The 17500-nt window shown below is 44.4% G+C and overlaps 2 protein-coding genes across 2 annotated transcripts in view; one reads left to right on the top strand and one right to left on the bottom strand.

The window, feature by feature from the left end:
* The window catches only part of LOC132970627 (cerebellin-2-like), a 123990-nt gene that overhangs the window by 72968 nt on the left and 33522 nt on the right, over nucleotides 1–17500 (bottom strand). The window lies entirely within an intron of this gene.
* The window catches only part of LOC132970626 (sodium bicarbonate cotransporter 3-like), a 56242-nt gene continuing 50445 nt past the window's right edge, over nucleotides 11704–17500 (top strand). Inside the window, exon 1 of the mRNA XM_061034485.1 lies at nucleotides 11704–11883. Coding sequence (XP_060890468.1) covers nucleotides 11839–11883 — 45 coding nt within the window. The 5' untranslated portion in view covers nucleotides 11704–11838. The remainder of the gene's footprint in view (nucleotides 11884–17500) is intronic.

The following is a 17500-nucleotide window of genomic DNA, read 5'->3' as shown; positions in this document are numbered from 1 at the left end:
AGGAGCCTCTCTGTGAGTAGGTTCCTGGTTTGAATCCCCGTCCTTCAGGAGCCTCTCTGTGTGGAGGTTCCTGGTTTGAATCCCTGTCCTTCAGGAGCCTCTCTGTGTGGAGGTTCCTGGTTTGAATCCCCGTCCTTCAGGAGTCTCTCTGTGAGGAGGTTCCTGGTTTGAATCCCCGTCCTTCAGGAGCCTCTCTGTGAGGAGGTTCCTGGTTTGAATCCCTGTCTGACAGGAGTCTCTCTGTGTGGAGGTTCCTGGTTTGAATCCCCGTCTGACAGGAGCCTCTCTGTGAGGAGGTTCCTGGTTTGAATCCCCATCTGACAGGAGCCTCTCTGTGAGGAGGTTCCTGGTTTGAATCCCCGTCTGTCAGGAGTTTCTCTGTGTGGAGGTTCCTGGTTTGAATCCCCGTCCTTCAGGAGTCTCTCTGTGTGGAGGTTCCTGGTTTGAATCCCCGTCCTTCAGGAGTCTCTCTGTGAGGAGGTTCCTGGTTTGAATCCCCGTCTGACAGGAGCCTCTCTGTGAGTAGGTTCCTGGTTTGAATCCCCGTCCTTCAGGAGTCTCTCTGTGAGGAGGTTCCTGGTTTGAATCCCCGTCCTTCAGGAGCCTCTCTGTGTGGAGGTTCCTGGTTTGAATCCCCGTCCTTCAGGAGTCTCTCTGTGAGGAGGTTCCTGGTTTGAATCCCCGTCCTTCAGGAGTCTCTCTGTGAGGAGGTTCCTGGTTTGAATCCCCGTCCTTCAGGAGCCTCTCTGTGTGGAGGTTCCTGGTTTGAATCCCTGTCCTTCAGGAGCCTCTCTGTGTGGAGGTTCCTGGTTTGAATCCCCGTCCTTCAGGAGTCTCTCTGTGAGGAGGTTCCTGGTTTGAATCCCCGTCCTTCAGGAGCCTCTCTGTGTGGAGGTTCCTGGTCAGTTTCTCATTTTTATAAAAATACAAAACCTTTACACTTTTATAGTTAATGCTTATTAAATTTAGCATACAAATTATACGATCCTAAAAATATAAATCACTAGTTGTTATATTAATCTTAGTTAAAAAAAAAAGTTATATTTTTACATATATTAATAAAGTATGTAAAATATTGTTTATTTTAAATGCATCGGGCAGTAAGGGTTTTACTTTGGGTCTTTGAGATTGTTTCTGTGTGCTGCTGCCTGTTCCCAAAGGAGGCTAACGGAGTCTAATTCAAGCAGAAGTGGGTCTGAATCTGCTGCAGGGGCCCCCGGGAGCCGTCCTGCAGACTGACAGCTCGATTTAGATCCAACGCCCTGAAACCCTGAAAGTCCTCTGAGACCTGCATCATCTGTCACATTCAATATTTCAGCCTTTCTACAGCTTCAGGAGGCTGTAATCCAATATGTTTATGTTATACAATCTCTGAAATACGTCACAAATAAAAAAAGTAATCGCTTATAACGGTTTCTTTCTCTGGTTTGAGTATATATATTTTTTTGATTCATTTTGGGGGTTTTTAGGCTTTTATTTTAGAGATAGGACAGTGGATAGAGAAACTGGGAAGGTGGAGCTCTGGTAGCCAACTGAATGACAATTATTGCCCCATATGCGGGGAGGGGGGGGGGGGGGGGGGGGGGGGGGTAGTCTTCCAGGTTCCCGGGTTTGAGTACGACCTGTGGCTTCTTTCAGGCATGTCATTCCCCACTCTCGCTCGCCCCGATTCCTAACTCTATCCACTGTCCTTTCTAAAGATAGGACAGAAACCAGAAACAAGACACAGATCGGATTCCAACCCATGCCGTGCGCTCTCGAGGACTTCGACCTCTGTACGCACACATGCACAAACGGCTAGGCTACCAGCGCTCCTTCTGCAGTTTTTTAGGACATAGCTTTTTTTTTTTAAGATTTGTTTTTGGGCATTTTGTGCCTTTATTGGAGAGACAGGACAGTGGATAGAGTCAGAAATCAGGGAGAGAGAGAGAGAGGGGAATGACATGCAGGAAAGGAGCCACAGGTCAGATTTGAACCTGGGCCTCCCGCTTTGAGGACTACAGCCTCCATACATAGCGCACTAACCACTGCGCCACCATCGCCCGGGACATAGTGTTTTTTAATTGAGGACTATATTTAGCAGCGGATGAATTTGTCCTCTGGTATGAAGAGGGTACAGAGTCTTAGCTGTCTGAACGCAGAGTTTAAAAATAATGAATTGAATTATGTTCTGTTTCTGCTTCAGTTGGCGACGTGTCACCACTGTCCCATCGTTACCTCTCGTCGTGGTTTGGTCTACGTGGACTCTCTGTCTGTACTCTCCAGGAACCTGAGGGTCTCTGGGGGCCTCAAAAGACCCCAAACCGCCGGGCTGCATGGCCTCAGCCTCCACAACAAACACCACTGCAGAATCAACAGGTAAAATAAACTTTAAGTAAGCCTTATGCTGCTCTATTTCAATCTGTACAAGCAGCAAAGTCCTCACCAGAACTCCACTTCACACACGTCACTTCCTGTCAGCACCTGTGTCCGAGACTCAAAGCTGTTTGTTTGCACTTCCTGTCGTTGTCTCCGCCTCTCTAGATCCTTGCTCGTGTTGTTCTTTCTCTCTGATGTGCATCGCTTTGGATAAAGGCGTCTTTGAGTTTTTAGAAAAGCGCTATATAAAACTAATGTATTATTATTTTATTATTATTATATTTAGCTGTTTCTCGATCACTCTCTGTACCTCACAGGCCCAACCTCCCACAATCCATTGCTCTGGCTCGCTCTAAGCCATCTGGAAACATGAAACACCTGGTCCTGGCTCACCTGAGGAAGCTGCTGACGCTGAGCCACGCCCAGCAGAGAGGCCTCCACCTGCCGGTCTGACACCTCCGCCCTGCTGCACGATGACGGTGAGGGGGGCGATGAGGAGGGGATTTACTGACCTGAGAGCTGTTGGACAAGCAGAGGGCGCCACTGAGGCTCCGATGGACAGGTGTGGGGGTTCCTGTGAGCAGGTCGAATGGCTCCAACTGATACTGAGACAGTTTTTATTCTCAGAGTGAATTAATCAAACGAGACGGACGACTGGAGGAAGAGTGAAACACCTGAACACAGACTGTAACACCTGATGAGTCTCAGAGGTGGAAAAAGTATTGACAGTATCGACGGTGCAGTTAAACGGTCTCTGTCAGTGTTTTAACTCCGTATATAATGATTCATCTTTTACATTACCGTCACATTTATGTACATGTTGTAATTTTTCTGCTAATTTAACTACAATAGATGGGTCTTTGGTAGATCAGTGTAGAGTTGTCATGGTAACAGAATTTTAAACTTCGATTTGATACCAGTAAAAATCAAACCGTAACGACACCTGCTTTGATACAAACAGGAATTTCCTAGGCGCCAAATGTTGGGTCATTTCTTGTTTTCAATGATCAAACATTGCAGGTAAACTCCCGCACAACGTCTCAACCGCACAAATATGTTACAAATGTGTTCAATTCAAAGACTGTGCAGGAGTTTACCTGCTATTTGTGACAGATTCATTCCTCTCCTGCACACCTGTCTGATGAAATAGGTGTGGTTTCTTTTAGAACATTTTGATCATTACATGGTTTTGTGGTATTGAAGAGTATTTAAGCGTCCAAAAATAGCCCTCATTCTCGAGTTAGCACAGTGGATAGAGCCAGTAATCGGGTGTGCATGCTCTGCTGGCCATAACCGAGTCGAGTGCACACCACCAGGATTCAGAGTCGCTGTTGTGGGGGGCCCCTAGAGATCTTTGCCCAGGGCCCCAACAGACTCTAGAATCACAACTGCACACACCTCCAATCTACATTTAAAAAGATGTAAAGAGACCAGCTCCCCTAGACACAAATCAACCAGCAGGAACAGAGAACATGGATTTAATTTTCCACATTTCAAGACACACTTTGAGAACAGATAACATAAATGTGTTTTGTGTCCGGCTTGTGGAGTGTAGACTTTCCTGCACAGTACATTGTTGAGTAAATGGATTTGATGTCGGCCTCCTCTTCACCCTGCTGTCAATCTGAATGTGTCAGAATGGGATTAAAGTCCTGCAGCAGGACACTCATGTGGATTAAAACCCATCAGAGCGAAGGCTGTTAATGCACAGCGTTAATGAACATTGAGACACAATCACACGTTACACAACGCTCAAACGTACACACGCACTTTGAACATGTTGTGTGTTTTAGACGTTTGATTAATGGGAGGATGGAAATTAGGATTTTTACAGATTCAAGATGTTTTAGTTATTTGTGTGGAACTTTAACAACACATTTTTAAGACTTGACGGTCAACATTTTTGACATTTCAATACCTAGTGTTTTAAAACGATAAAAAATCTGTCATTCTGATGATCGAAAGTATCAAATAGTAGCAACGTTTTTTCAAAAACTGGGGCGCAGATGGCCTAGTGGTTAGGTCTCCCACAATGTATGGAGGCTGCAGTCCTCCAAGCGGGCAGCCCGGGTTCAAGTAAGACATGTGGCTCCTTTCCCGCATGTTATTCCCCACCCTCTCTCTTTCTCGCTGATTTCCTATTCTATCCACTGTCCTGTCAAAGAAAAGGTAAAATAATTTATTTAAAAAAGAACTTGTTCCTTAATAACAAAATCTATTTCATAAGACAGGCAAGCAACCTCCAAGGCTGAAGTGTAAAGTCCTGCAGTTCCTGGAGTGTCCACTAGAGGCTGAAGTGTAAAGTCCTGCAGTTCCTGGAGTGTCCACTAGAGGCTGGCTGCAGAAGCACAGGAAGTCACATACACACCCATTCTAAAAAGCCTGTTTTTACAGCAGAGATTAACATGTTTACAGCCTGGTTCAAAAAACCAAATAGGTGTGATTAGCTCATGTCTGGATGGACACACACTGTACGGGGGGTGAATGTTTTGATGACTCATCAGTTTTGATTTGATGAAGGATAAGAGTTATTCACAATAAGGCGTGTAGCTGACCTGATTGACAGGTGGGCGCGGTGTAACGGTTTGTCAGGAGGTTTAAAACCCGCCTCAGCTCCAGCTCTCAGCCTGTCGTTAGGTTGACTGAAAGTTAGACTGAGACAGCATTTCCAGCATGGAGACCGCCATCGATGGGACTCCAGCGCCCCCTGCAGGGACAGACGGGGGACGACACTCAGACTTCAAACATTCAGATTTACAGTCTGTGGAAATGACCCGATATTGGTTACCCAGGACTTATTTTTTGTTGCATGGTATATCAAACAGGTTTCTATATCTTGTGTTTCTTACCAGAATCCTATCGAAGTTTAATCTCATGTCTCTCAAATTTAATAATAAAAACAGTTAGGCTTTTATTTTGAATGTTTATCCTGTCTTAAACTGAGAGTACTTTACTTGCTGTGTGCTTTTACTTTGAAATACAGTAAGGTCCCTCATGAAGTTAAGCACAGAAACAGGAAGTGGTTAGGGATCCCAAAGTGAGGTCAAACAGCTCAAAGGAACGGTAACAAAGGTCAATGTATGATGTCATAAGGTCAATGTGTGATGTCATGAGGTCAATCTGTGATGTCATGAGGTCAATCTGTGATGTCATGAGGTCAATATGTGATGTCATGAGGTCAATGTGTGATGTCTTAAGGTCAATGTGTGATGTCATAAGGTCAGTGTGTGATGTCATGAGGTCAATCTGTGATGTCATGAGGTCAATATGTGATGTCATGAGGTCAATATGTGATGTCATGAGGTCAATGTGTGATGTCATGAGGTCAATCTGTGATGTCATAAGGTCAGTGTGTGATGTCAATGTGTGATGTCATAAGGTCAATGTGTGATGTCATAAGGTCAGTGTGTGATGTCATAAGGTCAGTGTGTGATGTCATAAGGTCAGTGTGTGATGTCATAAGGTCAATGTGTGATGTCATGAAGTCAGTGTGTGATGTCATAAGGTCAATGTGTGATGTCATAAGGTCAGTGTGTGATGTCATAAGGTCAGTGTGTGATGTCATCAGGTCAATGTGTGATGTCATAAGGTCAATGTGTGATGTCATAAGGTCAATGTGTGATGTCATCAGGTGGATATTACTGTCTGAGAGTTTGTTAAAGTGAAATGAGACATTCAAAGATGCAGCAGTGTTCTTCTTTTACATCACTGAGACTACAGGGAGACACTGAGGACGAGTATCTACGGAGAGCCTGAAGGGACAAAATAACATGAGAGTAATTGTGATGAACTCGTTAATGCTGACAGCTGTAATCAAAACATAAAGAACCATAAATGTTACGACTGATTATTAAAGGAGAAGAAAAATGTTGAGAAGGAAATAAAAACATCAAAAATAAGAAATGTGCATTGGTTATTTATTTTATTGTCTTTTAGAAAAAGAAGAAACTGAGGTTTAGAAAATATTGCGGAGCTGCAGTGAAAACAAAATGGAGTAAAATTAAATATAAATATGTAAATGAGCTGTGTCTGACCACGCCCCCTCTCTGGAAGGGCTCGGGTGGTCTCTGTCTTTCTCGCTCCATGTCCTATTGTTTACGGTGAGAAGGCAGACTCAGAGGGCAGAACAAACACCTAGCTGTGGGAGTGTCACCCACCTGGGGGAGGGGCTACTGCCCTTTGTGATGTCATGAAGGGAAAATCTCCAAACGGCCTGTTTGAGCACACATTTTCTGAAAAGTGGAGCAGGCAGAAGACGGAGAGGATGGACTTTTCTCATCTTTGGGGGGTTTGTAGACGGATTAGAGACACATGTTAGAGTCAGAGGAACATGGAGAAGTATTTATATGTGACCTTTAAAAATATGAATCATAATGAATAAATAGATACAGGATAAACATCAGACAGAAATGTGGAGCTTAGAAACATGCAGAGGCTTTTTAGGTCGGGTACAATCACTTCTATCTGAACCACTTCTCTTGACCCGCTTCCATCACTGCAACACCTGTTGACCTGATAACTGCTCTCATATCTGACAAACAGAGGGGCGTCCAAAACGGCCATGTGGGGGCATGTCTTAAAAGCGTCTATCTTCTCTGGTCCAAACAAATCCAGAGCATTCAGGAGCAGAATCTAAAGTTAGAAGGAGGACATACTGACTGCTGCATTGTTGTCAGAGAAGCCAGCACTTCAACATGTTTCCTTAATGATCAGATAGTAAGATACCTTTATCATCTCACTCTCTACACATCTCACTGATTGGTCCTTTATCATCTCACTCTCTACACAGCTCACTGATTGGTCCTTTATCATCTCACTCTCTACACAGCTCACTGATTGGTCCTTTATCATCTCACTCTCTACACAGCTCACTGATTGGTCCTTTATCATCTCACTCTCTACACAGCTCACTGATTGGTCCTTTATCATCTCACTCTCTACACAGCTCACTGATTGGTCCTTTATCATCTCACTCTCTACACATCTCACTGATTGGTCCTTTATCATCTCACTCTCTACACAGCTCACTGATTGGTCCTTTATCATCTCACTCTCTACACAGCTCACTGATTGGACATTTTAAGTCAAAGTATCGATCCATCACTGGAAGTTTTATTGCAATCTGTCATTAGGGAAAAAGTAATGACCCAACATTGGGTGTTTTGGACTTCTGTTTTTGTTGTTTGGTATCAAAACGTTATCGACATGGTTATTTGTTTATCAAAGTTAACACTTCTGTTATTGTGACAAACGCTGGGACCTGAACCATAAAGTGAATGTTGTTATGTAACTCGCAGCAGGTCAAAGGATTGTCTGAAATATTCATTACCAAGCCGTGCGGGGCCTCGTCTCCTGCAGACAGTTTTAATCTGCTCCGTTATTAAAACCAAAGCGCGGGGAGGAGTCTTTAACTTTAGATCTGTCAGTAGGTCACTTTGGCCCCGTAAGGACAGGTGGTCCTCATAATGTCACACATACACACACACACACACACACACACACACACACACACACACACAGACACACACACACAGACACAGAGACACACACATACACACACACACACACACACACACACACACACACACACACACACACACACACAGACACACACACACAGACACAGAGACACACACACACACACATACACACACACACACACACACACACACACACACAGACACACACACACAGACACAGAGACACACACACACACACACACACACACACACACACACATACAGACACACACACAGACAGACACACACACACACACACACACACACACACACACACACACACACACACACACAGACACACACACACACACACACACACACACACACACACACACACACACACAGACACAGAGACACACACATACACACACACACAGACACACACACACACACACACACACACACACAGACACACAGACACACACACACACACACACACACACACACACACACACACACACACACACACAGACACACACACACACACACACACACACACACACACAGACACACACACACACACACACACACACACACACACACACACAGACACACACACACACACACACACACACACACACACACACACACACAGACACACACAGACACACACACACACACACACACACACACACAGACACACACACATCACTTTTTGTAGGGCTCAATCCCGTCTCACAATTGAAAGCTCTTGCTTCGATCTCGGACTTGGTGTATTGAAGGCCGGTCAACACCACCACTGATCAGCGATTTTTCAACGTCATTACTCAGATTAGAAGGAAAGCGCCTCTCTTTAAAAGAACAAATAACTTTAATTTGTTCATAATTTCATTTTGATCCCCTGGCTACCGCCCCAACCTTCCCGGTGTTACTGTCTACTAAATGAGGGACACGCCCCCGGAAAACATGATGATGATTTTTCAGAGATATTTATGGTCTTGGTCTTGACTCAGTCTGGATCCCTAAATGTCTTGGTGTTGTCCCGGTGTCGGAGCACTCTGGTCTCGGTTGCTTTGGTCTTGACTTTATCTTGAAATTCTTTAAAGTCTTTCTATGTGATTTTTCACTCTTAAATATATAAATCAAGTATCTCCTCTGAAAATAACTCTGTGAGTCATGACTGTCTACAATGGGTGTAACACCCGAGTCCCACTGTCTGTGATGTTTTCAGAGTTTTCAGAGTCCTATCTTCACTTTGTTTACATCGCCCGGACGGCTGGCTGACTCCTCCCCTCGTGTATAAAAGTTGTTTAATTGAGGGACTAGAGAAAAGAAGAATAACATACTGTACTCACTGCTTAACTGTGTTTCTAGATCACGCTCATTTCAGGTAAATTTACATGCAGTGTGAAGATACGAGCAGAATAAAGATCGCTAGCATTAGCATGCTAACACAACAATGCAGCGCAAGTTGTTTTGGTTTCATGCTGGTGCGCAAGGGCGACATCTGCTGGATCAAAACATCACATATAAAGAGTTTAAAGAATCTGGATAATTAGAAGTTTCTCATAAACCCCACAGACATGGTTAGAAGTTAAAAGTTAAATATGTAGGGGCGCTGGTGGATCAGTGGTTAGAGCGCACGCCCCATGTATGGAGGCTATAGTCCTCCAGGCGGGCCGTCCAGGTTCAAATCCCACCTGTGGCTCCTTTCCCACATGTCATTCTCTCTCTCTCCCTGATTTCCTACAATCCACTGTCCACTATCTCTCCATTAAAGGCACAAAATGTAAATCTAAAAAAAGGTTTGATTTCTCACTTCCTTTCAGTAAAATCTGAAACAAGAAGGTTCATTTTATGGATAAATATCTTATGTGACATTTGTTATCCTCCTCATGTGTAATTTATTTCTGCTGAAAAGCTTTGACTAAAAGACTTTGAGGGTCCTTGGAGTCCCTGAGCTGCTGCTCTGTGGGAACAACAATGACTTGAGTGTAATGAAATAATCTGTCAGGATTACGGCGGCCGACAGGAGCCGCGGGAGGGAAACTCCAAACCAACACGAAGCTGCTAATCACAGATAAGCTGTTCAAAAGGTCATTTTACTGTAAAGTTGAGGCAAAGCTGCTTTTAATGTGGCTCCAGTGAAATGATTAAGTCTGATTTTTAACTATTATACTTTGGTTTTCCATCGTCAGTTGAAAAGTTGCTCAGTGTTTCCCACGGTAGGTGGGCACATGGTGCATTCATGGCCTGTCTAACAGAATGGGAAAAATGACTTTCCTGTTTACAAAACCATGAAAGAAAAATTAAAACAGAATTAATCTTTTTCTTTGATTTTCTTAGAAGCTGCCTCGTCTTTGTCGGTCTCACTTCTTGCTGTTCCTTGTTCCCCATGAAGCTTTTTTGGAGGTTTATTTTGGGGGTTTTATGTTTTTACATGTCGGACTCCAACCAGGAGGACTGCAGCCTCTGTAAATGGGGCACACGAACGAACTACTTGGACACCAGGTTTCTTTTTCCTCAATGAAGACAAACAGTTAGATAAACATGAATACAAATGTGGAAATGTTGATCCGCTTTAGCACAATCTGTTTTTTCTTTTAAAGCCATTAAAGAATGGAATAGTCTTCCAACTAGTCTTAAACTTTCCACAAACTTCTGCACTTTCACCCGGGAAGTCAAAAAATGGATTTTAAGGAACCAGTCAGCATTAATGTGTCATCTCGACAACCTTTTAGATCTCTCAGGGAAACTTGTACATAATGTTTTAATATCTGTAAATTGTTCTGTCTTTCTTCTCTCTTATGAAATGTGTGTGTGTGTGTGTGTGTGTGTGTGTGAGACTGACTGGTTGATTTGTATTTTGCTGTTGCCATCATCTGCCCAGGGACAACAGATGGAAATTAGCTAGCTAGCTAAATCTGGTACAAAGCATCTCTTCTCTTCTGAGACTAATGTTTTTTTTTGTACACTGTCCCTGATTCAAATAAACGATTAAACTAACTAAACTAAACTAAAAAAGGCTGAAATCCAAATTCTTGAATTTTTTTTTTCTATTTATTTCCATTCTACGGCAGAGGATGAGGGTCAGACATGAGAAATAAATTATGAGAAAGGGAAGTTTTTTTTTAATCATGATGCACGTCGAGAAAAAGTGAAAATGTTGAGAATAAAATTGAGATACAATTTTAAGAATAAAAGTCAAAAATTCACGAAGTTGTATCTCAATTTTACTCTCAACATTTTGATTTATTCTTGAAATTGTATTTAAACTTCCAACTGGACTTGTTTGACGATCTTGAAATGCACGTCGAGAAAAAAAAAGTAGAAATGTCGAGAGACAAATTAGAATACAATTTCAGTAAATTTTGACTTTTATTCTCGAAATTGAATGTCTATTTTATTCTCAACATTTCAACTTTATTCTTGAACTTTGAGTCAATATTAGAGTTAAAATACAATTTCTAGAACAAGTCTAAATGTTGAGAAAAAATGTCAAAATATCAGGAATAAAATGGAGAAAACAAATAGTGAAATTTTTACTTTTATTCTCGAGATTTCTACTTTTTCCCGAAAATGCAAAATGGAAAAAAACGTCCTCTTCTCATAATTTATCTCTTATGTTTGGCCCTCATCCTCATCCGTAGAATGAAGATAAATATAAATGGGGAATTAAATCAGATATTATGGTGTTCATTTTAAACTAATCATGTCTATAACGGTCTGAAAATAATGGGAAAACAATCCCGTGCCTAATTACCGTTGTAGCTCCGCCCATTAGTGTTTCCGGCTCGGTGATTGGTGGAGTAAAAAACTCGCTAGCACTCCAACGGAAGATTGAGCTGTCAATCAAAGAAGAGGCGGGGTCTGCAGCTGGAGTTAATATATTCCAGGCAGTTGAAAGAAGTGGGGGACGTTCAGAGAAGAAAGGGAACCCGGCGGTTTGTTAAACTCGGGTGAATTCTCACCTGCCCGAGGAGAGAAGGAGGAAGAGGAGTTCTCACGACGGTTTGTGAAGATGGAGGAAGAAAACAGCGAGCAGATGAGACCGCTCCTCACATCTGTAAGTTATCACTTCCATCTTGAAGTGTACCTGTTAGCCGGCGGAGGCTAGCGACTCCTCCGCGGGACTGAATCAGACTGTGAGGGGAAACCGGAGACTTTCCGTTAAGTCTGCCGTTACTAACAGCACTGTGTAAAGTTTAGATTAAAGTGTCTGTGTGTGAACGGATAACTTTATAAAGTAGTCTGAAACAACGGCTGGTAACCGAGTGCTTTTGTTTTTAAGGGACCACGTTTACGCCAGGAAGTGAACAAACGTTGCGAGCCCGGTACAATGAGCGTACTTCATAAGAAAACTTGTTGATTAGCGGTTATCTTGCTTTTGCTCAATCTGTGTTGCCCCTATTATAAAATAAAAAGCAGAAGCAAACTCTTTAAGTATTAAATCTGCATTCGGCATTAATTACATCAACTCAGAAGTCATTTCTTAGTGTTTTTTTTAGCTTTATTGGTTTGCTTTGCCTCCACTCTCCTCCGCTGAAATACGCACTTCAGGGAGGCAGCGTTTATTCGTTTGGCCACTTGTCAAAGTTAAATCATGATTCTTAATTTGACTTGAATATGGATTAAACTATGCCGAACATGAGATCAACCTCTGATTGAGCACAACATGTGATTTAAGTTGTTGTAAACGGAGCCCACTTTTGCCAGGGAGTACATTTACTGAAAATGTGTAAGTTATCTCATGGAGTTTGGTTTCTGTTTGACATTCTTACTTGTACCTCTACTTTAAGTGGTTTTAAAGACTGGTGTTTTGGCTGATCTGGGCTTATGCTACTCTTATGTCATCTTGTTGAAGTGTCCCAGAGATAGGCAGTCAATCCCCGGTGTGAACACGTGCAGATGAGTGTGTTTTGTGACGGGAGGAAGTGCATCATCATCATCATCATTATCATCATCATCTTTGGATGGCAGCATGGTGCAGCCATGATTGGCTGGAGCTCAATCAGTCCTATTTGGAGTGCCCTTTAACAGAGCAGCTGATGAAATGATGCTGACTGAATTTGTCGTCAGGTTCATGTTTAATGCTGCTGTTGCCATGGAGACAGCGACACATCAGCTGTGTAGTTTGAGAGTGAAATCTATGGGGAGTCAGTAACCTAGTGGTTAGTGCGTTTGCCCCAAGTACAGAAGCCAAAGTCCTCCCAAGCGGACGCCCGCGGGTTCAAATCCAACCTGTGGCTCCTTCCCCTCATGTCTCTCTCTCCCTGATCTCTCTCTCTATCATCTGTCCATCGCCAAATTAAAGCATGCAATTCCTAAGACTCAAATTTTAATTTTCACAAGTAGATTTTTGTCCGGAGTCATAGTCATATTTAGTGTCTCTGCAGTTGCTTCTCTTGGTATCTAAGCTGCGTTCAGAGCGCACCTCACCTTAAAGATGAACCTGATTGAACCTGCAGCCGACCTGTCGCTTTGGAAACGACAGACAGAGGGGAGGCTTCTCGACGTCAGAGAGAGCTTAAAGAAACTGTAGCTACAACAGAAGAAGTGGTTTTCCTCTGAGCAGCTTTGACATGTTGATCTCTCCTGCAGCTTTGAGTCTGTGCAGCCCCCTGTCTCTGTGTTTGTTGGTGTTGTTGCTGCTCTGCACTAAGTCTCTACTGTGTGTGTGTGTGTGTGTGTGTGTGTGTGTGTGTGTGTGTGTGTGTGTGTGTGTGTGTGTGTGTGTGTGTGTGTGTGTGTGTGTGTGTGTGTGTGTGTGTGTGTGTGTGTGTGTGTGTGTGTGTGTGTGTGTGTGTGTGTGTGTGTGTGTGTGTGTGTGTGTGGGGCCAGGATTCCTGTGTAACACCGCTCACATTTAATCTGCCGCTGGCTTCCTGTCTGTAGACGCTCCGTGGAAACGGAGGTGAAGCTTTTCACTCGCGCTCAGCTGTGAACAATGTGAGTGTGTGAAGCTGTGCAGCAGAGCAGCAGCGTCTGAGCGCCTCACGTGCTGCAGGTCATTGTTCGCCGTTGATGGAGGCGGAAGTGTCGACTCTCTGAAGAGTTTTCAGCTCAACAATAAAACAACATTTATTAGATCCTTTGATCCAGAGCAGCAGCGTGAGGTCAAACATGGCCGCTCCAGGTCATTTTTAAATATCGTACAAAATCCAACAAAGTCTTCATAATAACTCAAAGCAAAGTACACAGACTCATTAAAAGAACGTTTAAAAGGAAGACAATTTAGTTTACATCTTTATGCACCAATCCAAAGTGCTTTACAGAGAAATCAGAACGTTCATATCTCTTAACTTTGGCTGTGGGTGTGACAGTGACGGTGTGTTCAGGTCCGTGTTGTCGAGTCGTCCCGAGTGACCTCGTTTTGACGTCAGCAGACTCGTCCTCAGGTGGGCTGTTAGAACGTGTCGGGGGGGGGCCTGGTCTGCAGGGAGACACGGGGAGGAAGAGTCGTGGATGTGGACTGTTCATCTCTTTAATGAAGCTCAGAGTGTGTGTCCCTGTTTCTCTGTTTTTTGTGCTTCATGACCTTTCCAACAAGAGGCAACATTAAAAATAAAGAAGCAGGTTAAGCTGTAAGTTCTTCTTCTTCTTTGTCTTTATATTTCTATCTCCTCAGTCAGCAGAACTGTTGATACAGTTAAACGTCTACACTGGTTCTGTCCACTCACTGTATTGCTACTGCACTTCATTAAAGGGGACATATTATGAAAAATCCTCTTCTTCAGTGTTTCTGTCTACTGACCCACAACATGTGGAATAAACCATCCAGTCCTTTGTTTGTGGTCTGCATAAGTCTTACAACACAGAGAAGCTCTGTTTCTAATGTGCTCTCCTTGTGATGTCACAGTGGGATTCTGGTAAAAAAAAAAAAACCCTCCCCTCCCCTGATATCTCCACCCATGGACTCCACCCCCAGACTAGAACAACACTTTAATGCAGGTCGGCCATTTTTATTCTCTCTACAGAGGAGTGATGTCTACGGGGAAAACTCAGGGGGGGGGGGGGTCATTACATTTAAAGAGACACACACACCAAAACGGAGCGTTCTGAGAGAGCTGGTTTATACAGGGTCACAAACCTCCTCTGGTGCTTGATTCATGTTATATTTTGAACAAAGCACAGATGTTTCATTTAGACCACAGGGGGACTGTTTGAAAAGGTGGAGGAGGGGACTGTTTGAAAAGGTGGAGGAGGACTGTTTGAAAAGGTGGAGGAGGGGACTGTTAGAAAAGGTGGAGGAGGGGACTGTTTGAAAAGGTGGAGGAGGACTGTTTGAAAAGGTGGAGGAGGGGACTGTTTGAAAAGGTGGAGGAGGAGGACTGTTTGAAAAAGGTGGAGGAGGGGACTGTTTGAAAAGGTGGAGGAGGAGGACTGTTTGAAAAGGTGGATGAGGAGGACTGTTTGAAAAGGTGGAGGAGGGGACTGTTTGAAAAGGTGGAGGAGGAGGACTGTTAGAAAAGGTGGAGGAGGAGACTGTTTGAAAAGGTGGAGGAGAGGACTGTTTGAAAAGGTGGAGGAGGGAACTGTTTGAAAAGGTGGAGGAGGAGACTGTTTGAAAAGGTGGAGGAGAGGACTGTTTGAAAAGGTGGAGGAGAGGACTGTTTGAAAAGGTGGAGGAGAGGACTGTTTGTAAAGGTGGAGGAGGGGACTGTTTGTAAAGGTGGAGGAGGAGGACTGTTTGTAAAGGTGGAGGAGGAGGACTGTTTGAAAGGGTAGAGGAGGAGACTGTTTGTAAAGGTGGAGGAGGGGACTGTTTGTAAAGGTGGAGGAGGAGACTGTTTGAAAAGGTGGAGGAGAGGACTGTTTGAAAAGGTGGAGGAGGGGACTGTTTGTAAAGGTGGAGGAGGGGACTGTTTGAAAAGGTGGAGGAGGGGACTGTTTGTAAAGGTGGAGGAGGGGACTGTTTGTAAAGGTGGAGGAGGGGACTGTTTGTAAAGGTGGAGGAGGAGACTGTTTGAAAAGGTGGAGGAGGGGACTGTTTGAAAAGGTGGAGGAGGGGACTGTTTGTAAAGGTGGAGGAGGGTACTGTTTGAAAAGGTGGAGGAGGGGACTGTTTGAAAAGGTGGAGGAGGGGACTGTTAGAAAAGGTGGAGGAGGAGGACTGTTTGTAAAGGTGGAGGAGGGTACTGTTTGTAAAGGTGGAGGAGGGTACTGTTTGGAAAGGTGGAGGAGAGGACTGTTTGAAAAGGTGGAGGAGGGGACTGTTTGGAAAGGTGGAGGAGGGTACTGTTTGGAAAGGTGGAGGAGGGTACTGTTTGGAAAGGTGGAGGAGGGGACTGTTTGAAAAGGTGGAGGAGGGGACTGTTTGAAAAGGTGGAGGAGGGGACTGTTTGAAAAGGTGGAGGAGGGGACTGTTTGTAAAGGTGGAGGAGGACTGTTTGAAAAGGTGGAGGAGGGGACTGTTAGAAAAGGTGGAGGAGGGGACTGTTTGTAAAGGTGGAGGAGGACTGTTTGAAAAGGTGGAGGAGGGGACTGTTTGAAAAGGTGGAGGAGGGGACTGTTTGAAAAGGTGGAGGAGGAGGACTGTTTGAAAAGGTGGATGAGGAGGACTGTTTGAAAAGGTGGAGGAGGGGACTGTTTGAAAAGGTGGAGGAGGAGGACTGTTAGAAAAGGTGGAGGAGGAGACTGTTTGAAAAGGTGGAGGAGAGGACTGTTTGAAAAGGTGGAGGAGGGAACTGTTTGAAAAGGTGGAGGAGAGGACTGTTTGAAAAGGTGGAGGAGAGGACTGTTTGAAAAGGTGGAGGAGAGGACTGTTTGTAAAGGTGGAGGAGGGGACTGTTTGTAAAGGTGGAGGAGGAGGACTGTTTGTAAAGGTGGAGGAGGAGGACTGTTTGAAAAGGTGGAGGAGGGGACTGTTTGTAAAGGTGGAGGAGGGGACTGTTTGAAAAGGTGGAGGAGGGGACTGTTTGTAAAGGTGGAGGAGGGGACTGTTTGTAAAGGTGGAGGAGGAGACTGTTTGAAAAGGTGGAGGAGGGGACTGTTTGAAAAGGTGGAGGAGGGGACTGTTTGTAAAGGTGGAGGAGGGTACTGTTTGAAAAGGTGGAGGAGGGGACTGTTTGAAAAGGTGGAGGAGGGGACTGTTAGAAAAGGTGGAGGAGGAGGACTGTTTGTAAAGGTGGAGGAGGGTACTGTTTGTAAAGGTGGAGGAGGGTACTGTTTGGAAAGGTGGAGGAGAGGACTGTTTGAAAAGGTGGAGGAGGGGACTGTTTGGAAAGGTGGAGGAGGGTACTGTTTGGAAAGGTGGAGGAGGGGACTGTTTGAAAAGGTGGAGGAGGGGACTGTTTGAAAAGGTGGAGGAGGGGACTGTTTGTAAAGGTGGAGGAGGACTGTTTGAAAAGGTGGAGGAGGGGACTGTTAGAAAAGGTGGAGGAGGAGGACTGTTTGTAAAGGTGGAGGAGGGGACTGTTTGAAAAGGTGGAGGAGGGGACTGTTTGAAAAGGTGGAGGAGGGGACTGTTTGAAAAGGTGGAGGAGGAGGACTGTTTGAAAAGGTGGATGAGGAGGACTGTTTGAAAAGGTGGAGGAGGGGACTGTTTGAAAAGGTGGAGGAGGAGGACTGTTAGAAAAGGTGGAGGAGGAGACTGTTTGAAAAGGTGGAGGAGAGGACTGTTTGAAAAGGTGGAGGAGGGAACTGTTTGAAAAGGTGGAGGAGAGGACTGTTTGAAAAGGTGG

Source organism: Labrus mixtus, unplaced genomic scaffold, assembly GCF_963584025.1.
Source record: "Labrus mixtus unplaced genomic scaffold, fLabMix1.1 SCAFFOLD_53, whole genome shotgun sequence".
NCBI lineage: Eukaryota > Metazoa > Chordata > Actinopteri > Labriformes > Labridae > Labrus > Labrus mixtus.
This window is presented reverse-complemented; position numbering and strand designations above follow the sequence as displayed.